The sequence below is a fragment of the Apaloderma vittatum genome, unplaced genomic scaffold (genome assembly GCF_000703405.1).
Source record: "Apaloderma vittatum isolate BGI_N311 unplaced genomic scaffold, ASM70340v1 scaffold3573, whole genome shotgun sequence".
NCBI lineage: Eukaryota > Metazoa > Chordata > Aves > Trogoniformes > Trogonidae > Apaloderma > Apaloderma vittatum.
Genome location: NW_009707418.1, coordinates 138420 through 153371, shown reverse-complemented (window position 1 = coordinate 153371; position 14952 = coordinate 138420). Strand labels below are relative to the sequence as shown.

General features: G+C 35.7%; 1 protein-coding gene across 1 annotated transcript in view; it reads right to left on the bottom strand.

Annotated features, from left to right (window-relative positions):
- Window positions 1-3665: 3665 nt before the first annotated feature.
- The window catches only part of LOC104271501 (metabotropic glutamate receptor 8), a gene marked incomplete at its 5' end in the record, with an annotated part of 144449 nt that continues 133162 nt past the window's right edge, over window positions 3666-14952 (bottom strand). The window contains 2 exons of the mRNA XM_009866185.1: window positions 3666-3715; window positions 8844-9090. Of these exons, the coding sequence (XP_009864487.1) occupies window positions 3666-3715; window positions 8844-9090 (297 nt within the window). The remainder of the gene's footprint in view (window positions 3716-8843; window positions 9091-14952) is intronic.

The following is a 14952-nucleotide window of genomic DNA, read 5'->3' as shown; positions in this document are numbered from 1 at the left end:
ACAGTTTAATTTAATGATAAATCATCTGATGCTTGATCTCAAATCTACTAAATTAAAGGTAAGACCCTCATTAACTTGAATGGTTTTTACACTAGGGCCGCAGGCCCTCAAAATATAATTTGAGGAAAAAGAAAGTGAAAAGGTATATGAAAACGGATACTAAACATTTCGGGTTTAAAATTGTTGCTACCTTCTGATTACATTTGCCTCAGAACTTCATTTTATTTGTAAGCTTTCCATTTTAGCTTGGCTAAATAATTTTTTTCATTTGCATTATTTTGCATATACATTAATACATGCCAAGTTTCAACCTGCACAATCTTTCTATGTGTTAGATAATATTGTTCGTAATGGAAATGTTGTAGTGTCATGAATGTCAGTGTTATACGATGAACAGTAGAACAAGGTAGAAACAGAGTTTGTTAAAAAAGCAACCAATCAACCAACCAAAATTACAAAAGTGGGTTATCTGTATGGAAAGATTAAGTGATAGCTATTTCATAGTGAGAGAAGTAAAATGCAGCAGCTATGTGAGTATTCAAAGGCACAATAATAACAGACTCTGTGGGGATTTCTCTTCTTATTGATGAGTTCCCTCAATCATCCTATGAAAATGGACCTTGTAATATAGAAAGTAAAGAATGATGGAAGTAATTTTTCTAAATTTTGTCCTTTTTCACACTCATGTTGCAAAAATATAGCAATTTTTCCTGACTTTGTATGATACAATTCTCTGGTTCTTTCTTTATAGTAATTCTTTTTTAGGAAGTTGGGTTTTATTACAGTAGGTAAACTGGAGATAGAGCTTCAATAAGCTGAAAATAAGATCACTCTTAACCTAATTAAAATCAATCATTGAAAAATATTTAATTCTTTTGTCTGAACTGTTTTGTGTCCAATGACGATGCTGAAAAAGGTACACCAGTCTTGCTTAGAAGCTGTAGACTGCAGTCACCTAATCAATAGTCCCCTAAGTAGGGCTTAGGTGAGGTCACAAAATTTAGGTCACCTAGGGCTTATAGAGCTGATGCAGAGTCTATTGCATGAATGGGACTTAGACTCACCTAAAGACACAGTCTTGGATGCAGAACTCAAAAATCAGATTGCTACAAAAAAAAAATCTTTGGAACTGCTACTGTCTGTACAGGAAAAAGTCTCCTAAGTTGAAGAGGACAAAGTCAATATTTCATTCAGAAATAAAATGCATTTTTCTTCCATAACTCTAGAGCGATATAAGAGAAGAATGTGGTTTTGATCACAGCTACAGGAGACAAATATGCACCTTTCTATGCAGATAAATAAGCTGCACGTAACTACTCGATAGAACTGAAATCTGTAAATCAGTGCTGTTCTGCTGTATTTTGAAAACACCTAGTTCGTTCAGTAATTCATACTGTGTGCTCATTTATCTGCTAAGTTACATTAACACCAGTGAGACTTCTAGGCTTAATATACTCCATGATTCAGACAGAATGACACAGAAAATGCAGAGAATAATTTGCATTCTATTTTTACTCTACTGTTCAATCAAAAGAAGCGTATATTGGTCTCTGTAAATCTGTTCAGAATAACATTTTCTTTGGACTACTGTGAAACTGGAAGCTATTCATATATCATATAGTAATCTTTATGTGTATATAAAATATGTTTATGTGTATATGAAACATGTTTTAAAGGTAATTCTTATGTAGTGCTTTTTCAAATGTATATTTTTATGTTCTTATGTATAGCTATTACAGACAAAATGTTTGAAACTTTTTTTGCTGTGGATTGGAAACTAAGATTTTCAAAGGTTTCTTGAAAATAAACCATGCTAAAACATTGAGTTTTAAGATAAAACAGATTCTCTCTTTGTCTCCTAGGAAATCCATCCTAGATGTGGAAGTCTGCCGTGTTAAAACATTGATCTAATCAATACAGTTTCACAAAAAACTTCAATTTGATGAGATATTAAATAATAAAACAGAACTAAACCTATTTTTATGACATTTTCTTTTGCAGGTCTCACTGCATTAGTTGCATTACTCACATGCTTAAAATTAATCATGTATTAGTTTATAGTTTTCTGATTGATGTGCTTGCGGCATAGTCCAAACAATAAACTCCAGACTGTTCTGGAGTTTAAACATTGACATTGTAACTTCAACTTTCATCCATGTAATTCAGGACCCACCACAACTTCTTTAAGATACGTTATAAAAATACAGCTGCTTTGAGGAAAAATTACAAGGAGCCATTCAGGCAAATTCAGGAAAAATAACATTTAATAACCAACAGATTGGGAAGACCCATTGACTTGATGAATAGTACGTAGCATATGGACTCAAAAAGTCTTAAAGAACATCACAGGTATACCAACAAAGTGGAAAGTCCCTAGCTGTCTTTTCTAAACTTCTTTGGAGGGTGTTATTAACATGATAGATATCTGTATGAATTTCTCTTTCTCTTTGCATGATCATGTCTAACACACACACAGTCATTTGACACGGAAGTTAGAATATGTGAAGATTGTATATGGACATCTATTTCTTTGATTTGTGTTACTAAGGCAATACTAAATATATCCACTAAGTTTTTGCTTTCCGAATTCTCCATTGATTTCTCTCCTGTTATTTCAAAGTCACCTTTATTGAGATAAACATCTGCTACATTCCTCTGTCAGAGACAGGATATTAGGCTGAATAGACCTTCAGCTTAATCCAGTCTAGCTGTCATGAAGTCTTACAAACTGTAAGTTCCAGAAATGAAAAGGATCAGAATTGTTAGTGGAGGTTCAAAATATAATACAATTATACAAAATATTTACCATCAGGACTCCTTCACTTTACAGACATGTAAAATGCACTTGCTTTGAGAGATAGAAGGGGGAAAAAACCCTTCCATTAGAAAATATAGTCACAAAGCTTTGGACAAATATATTCACACGCTGCAGAGTACACACACACGCATGCATACAGGCATGCACATACATACACACACGCGTGCACATGTACACACACACAAACACACATGCTTAGAGTTTACACTGCATTCTTCTGATGCCATGATTATTATTTTATTTGTACACCCACCTTTACTGCACATTCTAAACAAACAATAGACAACAGTGTAAAGACTTTTTTTCTTAAAACTGCAACAAAACAAGTCTCAACATTTGCAAAACATTCCTTTATTATTAGAAATAAATTATTTTGTATAAAAATTAGCATGCGTTGACCATTGCATTTATTTTAGCATAACCCAGGACTTAGTTCAGTCAGCCACCACAAGAAACAAACTCATCTTCTTTTACGAGTTGAACAATGTAGGACAGGAAAGGAAATTGTCACAATCACAAAAAAGTACTTACAAATATAACATCAGACATGATTTATTTCAACAGCATTTTTTTTTCACAAGCTAACATTTGTTTTCCTTTTGTGATTTATTTCCTTTTGTGAGTGAACAGTTCAGAAGCTTGACGCTGTCTCTAAGTTATAAAACTGAATTTTTCCTTCCCCTGTCTCTTTTTGCCTTTTTGCTCTTGTTTAATCCTTGTCCTTTACAAGACTGACTATTGATTTGAATGTAGTCTACTGTTATTTCCAAGACTGAATTCTGGTGGTGGTAAGGTCTATGTTTGCAAGATTCCATCCTGCAGGTCTTCCAGTGAATTTCATCCCTGCTCAGTTTGCCTGATTGCTGTAACTGACATAAGTTGTCTTGGTAGAGGAGGCTGTAAATCAAAATAAAACAAAAAAGAAAACAACAACAACAAAAAAAGTTCAGGATTTTCAGAATTAAGAGAGGAGAAAAAGAAAACTATATTTAGCATTTGAACTCAGTGTCCAGCTCTATTGCCAAATAAGATGGCCCATGTTCATGGTATAAAGGAAGAAAGTCAAAGCATCTACGTAAGCGATGAGTTGCATCTTAAGTTCTCTGTTCTTGATGATAAGATTTTATTTATGACTTGGGGAAGCAGAGGTCAATAGAGTGGTTTTAGCATATTCATAACAGAATTTCAACATATTATTTGTCTGGTCTTATTTCAGCTGATTTCTGTATAAAATTTTTTTAATTTAGAATTTGTATTTTTCTCTCTCTCCTACAGGTTGAAGACAGCTTTGCAGCTAGTGCTGGGCTATCAGTCTAGAAGGAGGTTTATACTGCTTGAAAGGAGCAAAGTCTAACGGGAAACATTTCTCCAAGTTAGCAAAATTAACTGGTGTCTACAGCAAATATTCTCTGGAGAGCCTTCAGACACAAAGCCTCTGAATATAAGTGAGCCAGCAAAAATGCTTCTGAGAGCCTAGGCTGCTATGCTGTTATGGTCTCCTTATGTTGATGGTTGGCTGATCATGTGTGTCTTTGAGCAAAGCTGATACCACTCGTCCAGAATGAGGCAATACGTTGAAAAAGTTAAACAACTGTGATTCTTATGTGAAAGTCTGTGTCAGCTTTTAGCCTCTATGTCTTATGCTTTTGCTGTAAAAAATATGTCCAAGTCTCCATTGTTCTGTAAAGGTAGTGGTGGGAAGAAGGAATTGGTGACAACAGGTCTCACAGGCAGCTCCCTAAATTTAAACCTGTTGGGTACATTCCAAATCAGTCTGCTGAGGGACTGAGCCTCTTTTTTGTCTCTATAATAAGATCTATGTCACACTGCATGAGGAGGAATTTGGCTTCTCAAAAATGTTTTATAATCCATCTGCTGCAGGCATGTTCTTCTTATGATAGGGAAGACTGCAGCTGGCAGGATGAAAATAATTAGATGGTACAAATGTTGTCTGGTCTATAGATTCAAAGATCTTAGTTCTATTTCTATACCTTCCTTCCTTCTTTCATTTTTTTTTCCCTCTACAGAATCCAGTAGGAACAGCTGAGCTAGATAGGAAGAGGATTCTTCATGTTAACTCCTACATCCAGGCCAACAAGCCAATGATTCGGGAAGAACAGACTACAGAAACCAAAAGTGATGATTTTTCTCTGATACCAAAGATTAAACTTACTCAAAGATCACTAAACTTGCTGCAAAATAATACTAGACAGTATAAATAAGTTTGCTGTTACTTTTTCTTGATGTTTTCTTTGGATTTCTGAGCAATTGATTCTAACATTACATTTGCCATTTTGTAAGATACAACAGAACTAGACTGTTATAATTCACATATTGCTAAAATTTTGGTTCCCTAAGATTTTATATATATGAAAATTAATAACTAAAAGGGAGCTGCAAAACATAATGTGTCTTACATCAAATTGCACAGGTAGCTCCAGTACTCTGTGTCTAGAAGAGTTAATTCATGAAAGGATTGCTTTTGGCACATTAAGCAAGTCTTTCACATAATCGATCACACTATTCAAGCACCAACGTGAAATAGTATTTGGGACACTTGAAGCAAATATAGCCTCATTTACATCTTTCAGATCTTTCAGATGGGATGCACTGCTCCCATCTGAACTCTCCCATGCTCCCACAGCTGGAATTCTGAGAGAATTCTATTTTTCCTTTGGCCCTTTAAGTTCCTTATGAAAATAATTCAGAACTGCTGAAATGGCACAAAGTTACTTAGACCATGAAAGGATTTTTTTTCCCAGCTAAGAAATAAATAAATGCACATCTGCAAACTCTGCACACTTGGGAACAAAAGGACAGAGGGAGCAGAGCTTATTTTTTCCCCTCACCCTGAAAATAGGCTCAAATATGTGATCAGGTTAAGCTAGCTTACTGCATTACCCTGTATCAGCTGAATTCTATAACTTTCCATGTGTATGTTTTTAGCCCGCAGCGATGTAACATAATCAGATTTACCACAGCTCAGTAAGCTGAATTATGTGAGGGCATTTGCAAGAAGCTCAAAATACAACAATAAGTAGTTACTACACCTCAGCTGATTTAGGGTAACTTATTAATTTGCTGTAACTGTTGCATATCTGACACTTAAATAGCTTTGTCAGAATTAATCTAGGACTGATCAAGAAAAAAAAATTAGCCTACTGAGTTCTAAGGGTTGCTGCTTTAGAAAATGATAGCACAGGAACCTAGTGCAGGTTGTGGTTCAAAATATATTAAATCTCCAAGCCATGTTTGTTTACTTGATAAATATTGCAAGTGTCTTTATAGTTCACAGTAATAAGTCAACAGTTCCTGTTTGGGAATGTGAAAGCTTCAGCAGCTGGTGCTCTGCTCTTTAAGACTGTTAGCATTTCATAGTAATGACATGAACTCCATTTGGCAAGCATAGAAGGCCAGAAAAGTAACAGACTTGGCTCCAAATGTTTTTGGGAATGAGCACTCTTTTCTAGCTCCAGTTACTACATTGCCGTTGGAATGAAACAAAACGAAAAAGAACAAAATAAAAGAGGATCTAAAACAATTTAGAATGATTATTGTGATCTGACCTATATGCATTTAAAGTACTTGTCATTGTTATGCCTTCTGTAATTGTATCTGGATTGTTTTTTTTTTTCATACTGTTTCCCAGATACAATTTCTTTTCCACTGAATATGAATGTATTTCCACAAAAAAACCCAACAAAAAACATTACTGTATTCACATGGAGGACAACATGGAGTAAAGTCTCTTACATGGAAGAGGACAAGCCAGACAGATCAGAGTTGTCTCTGGATGGGAAGCAAAAGGAATTACCTGACTGTCTCATCTTACTTCTTACCTAGTTGTGAACCTTGTTGTCACTACCAGTATTTGTGCTTGGGAAATGGTGGAAAACACTACTCAGTTCTGTTATCCTAGGAATAGCGTGATTTTTTTGTGATCAGCTTCATACACTATCACTGACAAGAAAGATCTACCTCACATGGAGTCAGAGCAAGAATAAATTTTGCAGTGTTGAGAGGCTGTTACTATTGACTTAGTAAAAGGAGTAATATGGCATTGTGCCCTGAAAATTCACAGGAACCTCCAAAAGTTTTGGCAATAACTATTTTGGCAGAAAAGAGGGAAGCTGATCCAATCCAAATGGTACAGAACAATTTTGGGGAAGAGAGAAACCCATCTTGAGGCCAAGAGCTCAGTTATATAGGGACAGGTCTCTGGAGTGCAAATGATTTGGCTCTGAATTTTTTGCCTGTGAAGCATTATGATATCTGGATCAAAGCCTAGTCAGAATATACTCCTAGTGAGCTCAGAACTATATAAATGTACTACTGTTAAAATCATGTTTAGAGCACAGTGAATAAGAATCACCCTGCATACATCACACTACTGGAGAAGCAGACTTGCTTCCACTAGCAGCTGTTTCCATGAATAATGCATAATCATAATTTAAGGAACACCAGGCACAGAATTTCTTAATTAGGTACAGTAGATAAACATCAGATAACCAAGATTTTCTTATTAACACACTTTCTTGCCCTACTGTGGGATCCCTTCTTTGAGCTTTCCTCAGAAGTTTATAATTTTGCACACTCAGCAAAATCTCCCTTCTGAATTTTCTTTTAGTGACTTCTGAAGAGTTGAGAAATTATTGAGTTGTCCATATTTCCATAATATTATTTGATCCACAAGGAATTTCATTGCCTGTGTCTTTTTGTACTTTGTTATATGTCATAATCTGAATCTGTACAAACCCACAGCTCAATCTAAGAGATCTACATGTTTTGAAGGGTCATGAGTTTTTCAAGTGAATTGGTTTGCACTCAGTATGTTCTGTGCATCAGCAACTATAGTATGGTAAACTTACAGACTGTTTTTATATACTCTTCAATCTGGCACACTCTGAATGAATTCAGTGGGGGGTTGCGTTTTTCTGAAGTAAGCACAATATTTTTCTGCAAACCTGGTATTGAGTTGTCTGAATGTGTTCAGGCAAAATGGTACTATTCAATCTTCTGCCAATATAATCAAAAAGTAATAAAAAAAATTAAAAAGACCCATCATTTGCAGTAAAATGACTGAAAAATTTATCTTTACCTGAGACAGCTGCTGTCCATTCCATGTGACCTGTAACTACTCAGCAGAAACCAATTCTCTATTACTACCTACTTACTAGCATAGTAAGCTCTGGGGTAAAGCTACTTGTTCTACTTATGTTTGATTATTCTTATTGTGAAGTCTAGTTTATAAGACTATATGTCACGTGGTGGAATGGAAGCTATAACCTGTTTTCTTCTGGAAGCTATAATCTATTTTCTTCTATACCCAACCAATTTAGAGTTGTGGCAAGATTCAAGAACTTTTCTGATATGGGAAAGATTTTTTTCCCATTGCTAATGCAAGACATAGCAGAACATGTAATGATTAAGCTGTATATGAATTGCCACGAATTTGTACCAAGATGAATAAGACCACAACAAAAAGCTGGATGGGAAACATTAGTCTGCGAAGCAGTACTCATGAGTTGTGATAAATGAACAAGTCAACAAATATTAAGGTGAAAAGGTTAAAAGCATTATTTTCAACTCCATATCTATCTGCAAAATAAAAACAATGTTAAATGTTTTAATTTTTTTTTGTTTTTTCAGCAGCCTTTGAGTTTTGAGTATACAATGATGACCATAAATACACCTCATGAACTGTCAGGACATACCACGACTGGCACAGCAATGCACAACACATCAAATTAGCACTAACTAAAACAGTTCAGTTTAAAAAGATGTGGCTTTCCAAAATCTGCTTGTGCTTTTTGTTTTTAATAGCCTCCTGTGAAAAACAGTTTGAAACAACTCTAGGCATTCCTTCATTCAGCAGTACATGAATTCTGACACATCTCTGGATTCATGCAGAACAAATTACAAAAAGAATAAAGTTTATTACTAAATGAAAGTGCATTCTTATGAACGTACATCTATTAAGAAGTGCTGCCACTCTTGACCATGGGAAAGTCTACAGATGACTTACTGTTGGTTTCAAGACTTTCACACAGTTCAGTTTTGACCTCGCCATTTGGTCTGTCATTTCCTTTTTGGGTCAATTTGCTTTGCATTGTGGCAGCTGTCACCACAGCCTTGAAGCTCCGCTTCCGTTTTTGAACATTCTGCTCTGGATGAAAAATGATAATATAAACCTTGGGCATGTAGAGCATGCCCAGAGACACAGAAGCACTTAAACTCATGGAGACAGTAAGTGTTGTGGTCTGGATGTACATCTGGGGAAGGAAAGAAACAATAAAATAAAAAAATTATTGTTACATTGGTTTAAATAAGGAGGAAAATACAGTCATTAAAAATACTAGGAGGAAAGGAAACTAATAACACTCTTCTGTACATACATTAGAAGGACTCTTTAATTGCCTTTAATTATGATGAAGTAAGACTGTTTCATGTTGTTTATTTAACCTTAATATTAGGAGGTAGAAACAGCGTAATAGTTACTAAACTTCATTCTCATATAAGTAGTCAAGGTTCTGCAGCAATCACATTTTTCCAAAAAGAAACAAATAAGTCTGTACAGGAAAAAATGGTGAGACAATGGGGTTAGTCTTGTATCATCTACCTGAATACACAGAAGTCTTTACAGCAATATGCCACGTGATGATTCAGTAGTGTGTGCAGCATGGCTCAACCAGTAGCAGGCATAATGTAGAATCTAATCAAAACTTTGACATACTCTTTGAGTTTCAAGATTGGAAAAGAAAAAATTAGTTCTTTATAGCTTGAACATTCTTGAGTTTGTTGGGATTTTTCTTTTAACATTTCCACATTACTGTTGAATTCTAGTTACAATGCTCTGTTGTCACACCATAAATATAATAATGCATCACAATCTTTACTAAGACATCAGAAAATCAGGGAATCATGACATCTGATTAGTCCCCTATAAATAAGGAGGAAAATCTGACATTAATGAGTGAGTCTGTCTATTGTTTGTTATGACCTACAAAAAAAAACCCAAACAAAAACAAAAAACAACACCCACCAAAAAAAACAACCAGAAACAAAACCAAACTTCAGACTTCCATGGTCCCATAGAAAAAAATGGCGGTGATTATTCCATAAGAAAAGCAAAGAGAAGCATTCAGATAGTATATTAGAAAAACTAATTGTACTTCCGCTCAACATTTATTTTTTCTTAGTAAATTATATTTTATTAGACATTTTGTGAGACAACAATTTCACTTTGCAGTTCTGTGAGATTTCCTAAACTAAGTAGTCATGTCAGGCTGAAAAAGATACTGAAGTAAAATCTGCTCATTGCCTTGACATAAGATTCACTGACATTGTTGTCAGACATGATTTTAAGCGCTGGCCAATGCTATGATATTAACCTGGAGATAAGGTAGTAAGTCAGTCTGCAATGTCAGCTTCAGATCATTTGTTTTTATTAAGTGCCCTTGGGTAACTTGGCCCTTGACAGGAAAGTACAGATATAAGAAACTGGTGTGCAGTAACTATTTTATTTGAACATTTTTAATGTCTTTCAGCTTACAAATTTTTTCCATTAGACACTTTATCCTTTGAGATAACAAATAAACTGTGCTCTCAGAGCGATGTTAGGTAAGAAATATGACAAACATATTTTGGAAGCATGGAGTCTCATTTTAAATTGCCTTGCAAAGTATCTTTGTAATTGTAAATAAAAATGGCCAAATATTACTATAAAATGAGGGAAAGCCTAATCTGACTGTTAAGGAAAGACTGACGGCTCCAAAATTTGTGAGCAGATGAATTTGCTTTCAAGGATGGCACCGGACTGAAAAGACAATCACAATTGTCTTCTTATTTTGCTGAGGAACCAACATCTTCCTTCATTGCAATAATACATCAAGATAACGCATCAGGAAATATATACCATACAGTCTTTTGTTACACCAGTGGAATAATACCATTCCTTTGAATCTCCAGAATGACAGCGGTGTACCTGAAAGCAGAGCTTTACCTACATTGTGCATGGAAACTTCACAAGGTTACATTAATAAGCAGTTTTTTCAGACCTTTGTGGAAGGACCTCTGTGCAGATGCCCATACACATGCAAATAGCACCAACAATGTATCCATTTCTCTCTTAACTAAATTGGCTGATCTCCAATTAAACTGGTGCAACAGTGGCTTTTAAGTTAAGTGCTGCATTAAGTGGTGTCCAAAAGCAAAAATATTGTGGTTCTTAAAGATGCATTTATTTTGGAATAGGATTTTCAAAACTGAAGTCAATGCAGGTAATATCTTTAACAAACTGTCCTGCACATGAAAATTCCCTTAAGCATAAAAAAATCTTTTTCGGAAGCCTTACCATTTTTAAAATCCAACTCACGCCAGTTAAGTGGCTAGATGAGGCTCACCCATGGAATCTGTAATAATGCCTGGTGTATAAATATATATTTTTAAGTCATTATCAAGCACCCACGCTTTTAGTCTGGTCCTTCTCTCATGGTTAAATGTTAAATGATAAAAAGGATAAGGAATCTCTAGATGTTACAGGGTAAAATACAAACATACATGTAAAAGCAGTAGTCATATTAGCAACAAATAGATGCATTATGATAGATATCAATCTTCTTTTTTTCAATAAATCCCACAATGTCAAGCTCTTACAAACATCTAGGTAAAAAAATGCCTGCCTGAAGGTTTACATTCAAGTAAGCTTCATAAGTGAATCAACTCTAAATCTGATCATGCATTCACTGAAATAGTAACAGCCCATGGATTTCAATGCACTTAGTGCAGGTATTTTGCATGAGCTATATGATTGCGTCTAACATATTTTCTGTATATTCAATTGAAGTGACAACATCCTGTATAAAAAAATCCCAACCACAGACAGTTCCACATTGCAGACTACAGCTCATATGAAGTGGGATTTATTCCTAATGCTTTCTGTGTTTTTGAACCAGCCACTGTAATTATTGAAACATTAAAACTAGAGTGAATTGGGAATTTTCTGACAGAATAGTTTTCAAAGAATGAATATAGTCTTCAGAGAGCTTTAGCCTCAGGGATCCTGTTTTGCGTGGATCACCCTTATTACTTACTTATTTAATGAAGGTAATGAGAAAGAAGGGCTTCATGGAACTCACTAGGTCTTGAGAGGAAAGCTTTGAACATATAGGCACATATTGTGTGTAGCACGTACATCAGTTTGACTCCATACGCTAATGCAACCGCATACTCAGCTGGAGACTAGTTGTTAATGACAATCTAGGTTTGATTGCTTTTCTTATTAAAGTCATAGAATACTTTGGATTGGAAGGTACCTTAAAGGCCACCTAGTAAAAGCCCTCCTGCAATGAGCAGGGACATCTTCAACAAGATCAGGTTGCTCAGAGCCCCATCCAGCATGACTCTGAATGTTTCCAGGGATGAGGCATCTACCACTTATCTGGACAACTTCTTCCAGTGTTTCACCACTCTCATCATAAAAAAATTCTTCCGTTTTCTAGTCTGAATCTACCCTGTTTTAGTTTAAAACCATTACTCCTTGTCCTAGTACATCAGGCCTACTTGTTATAAAGTGATCATTTGCAGGCTGAGAGTCTGTTTATAGGACAGGAACATTCCCATCTTTGGAATCCCCCTTCTTGCAGCCTGATGAAGCACAAGTCTAGCAAACAGGATGCACACACTTGGTTTGACTTTTGTATGACTCTTACCTTGTTTAGTCCCTGACAAGAGGACAATGTTGTTTTATGGCTGTGCATTCTGGGTACTTTTATTATTCTAGGAACATAGCTTCCTGTAACTTTTACAGAATTAGCTGCTCTAAAAATCAAGGAGCAACAGAAGTAGTTCAGTTTAATAAGATATGAGGTCTGAATAATTTTTCATGTGTCTCACAGTGGTAGCTCACTCTAAGTTACAGGAGACTAAAGGTCCCTTTCTCACAATGATTCATAGTTACACAGAAATGAATTTCAGCACTTCTTACACTAAAATCCCTTCTGAACTACAATTTTTTTTGTCCAATAATGCCTTTCACAGATATAAGAAAGACTGCTATATTTATTCTCCTTGTTCTTGACAGAAGATATAAGAAAGAAAACTAAAATCATGGTAGCACAAGAAAAAAAAAATCTTTATGCTATGGGAGAAACTTGAGACCTAAATACCTTTCTGTCTCCATCCCCCAATGCAGCCCCACACCAGAACAGATACAGGAATTCTTAAGTACTATTTTCCACCTCCACAATTGACAAAGGATCCCTCACAACAGACTGTACAGACTGTATCTCACGTAAATGATCTAGACCCCATTCAGACACATGAAATGTCTATCTCACAAATGACCTGGACCCTTTCCCCATCAGAAGGATCCTACAAGTTTGGTCATACAGCTACTGCTTGTTTTAGCAGCTAAAATAGACAACTGTGTTGATATTTAGGGATTTTCCATTTTCTACCATTGATTCTAGGACTATTTATCTTCTTTCTACTTAGAAACTTAAAATGAGACATAGGAAATATTGGGGCTCTAAAAAAGAGTATTTTAGAAAAACACAGATACTCTAATGACTTACTTAGTTTGCAAGTACTTGAAACTGAATTGCCTTCTTGGTAGCCCAAAAAAGTCACATGCAACAAAGCAGATGTGTGCACCAAATTGTCACTGTGCAAGTAGCTGAATGAATACCTCTCAGCAATGCTTCATTGCTTAGACTTGAAATATCCCCGAAGTTCCCAGCAGTGTCTCATTAGTTTGGTGCGTGCAGAGGCAATGTTATGCATACAGCACGCCTTGAGTTCAACACAAAAGAGCCATTTTCATTAGAGAAAAAACGAGAGTGATAATATCACAACTTCTGTCCAGTTTGCTTCCTTAGCTTGAATCCTCCCCTACTTTTACACATAAGATTTTATTTAAGCTCTCTCTAGAATTGCTAGTTTCTCATATTTATTTTTCTTCTCTACTCAGTTTTAATAGGTCAAATAGACTGTACCTCCTATGTAATCTCTTCTCTAATATGGTTTTAATAGTATATCCGGGGTATGTGGGAGATGTGGCTACTGTAATTTCCTGAGTGAATTGAATCTCAGTTTTCCACTTAGGTGCAAGTTCACTAACTGCCAGTAGTTGTAACACAGAAGATGAAAAAGTCCAACCACAAGTGAAGTGCTAAACTACAAATGGAAGACTTGGTACATCTCAGGCTATCGAGGTAGATCCAACTCTAGCTACTTGCACTCTGAAGAGCAGTGTCTGTTTAAAAAGACGCAACTGATCTGATGTGTCTTATTGCCTAATTCTGTACAATTTACCCTTTGGAAGTACCTTTCTCTGCTGGTGACAGAGCAGAAAATAGAATTATGATTTAATTTTTTCCCTTATCCTTGTTACCAAATTCTTTATGTCTTTAATGTGAATCTTCTTAGTTCCTTCAGCCAGTTTCATTTTTTAACACCAGAACGGCAGCAAGCTTCTTTTCCCATAAGGGTGTTTTGCTCTCATTTCCTCCCACCACTCTTGCCTTCAGTCCCAGCTGTTGGAAGCCTTTAGCAGATCATTTATAGCCGGAAGATAAATGATACATTGTAAAATAAAGATACATGCCATCTATCCACAGGCATTCCACAGATTGTGAAAGACAGAAAAATGGTCCCTCTCTGTGGTGGAGAAAGCACGAGTCTTTTCAGTTTCAGAAAAAACACTGTTCATAGCTATCCTCCCTCTGATGCAGAATCTAGAGGGCTTAGGAAAAGACAGTCCTTTTCTTCTTTTAATATCACACACACGCCATAACACTACAATTGCTTTTGCATGTTTTCCTGCTTGCTGAAGAGCTGACTGGATAACAATACTTATGTTTCATAGTTGTGTTCACTAATCAGAAAGAAATGCCATGCAATGGATTCCACATCCAAAATCAACATGGCAAAGACTGGCTGCAAGCAAATATATATGAAACCAGGAGAGTATAAACAGTGATGTAACAATGCTGAAAAAGTGTTAATAACTAACAAAAGGATTCATGCTTCTCTGCAGAACCTCCATCCCCGTAAGCTTACACCTACAGATTTTTATTGCTTTCAGTGCACAACGTACTTTGCTGTATCGACCAGTGGGAAGAAAATTCATCTTC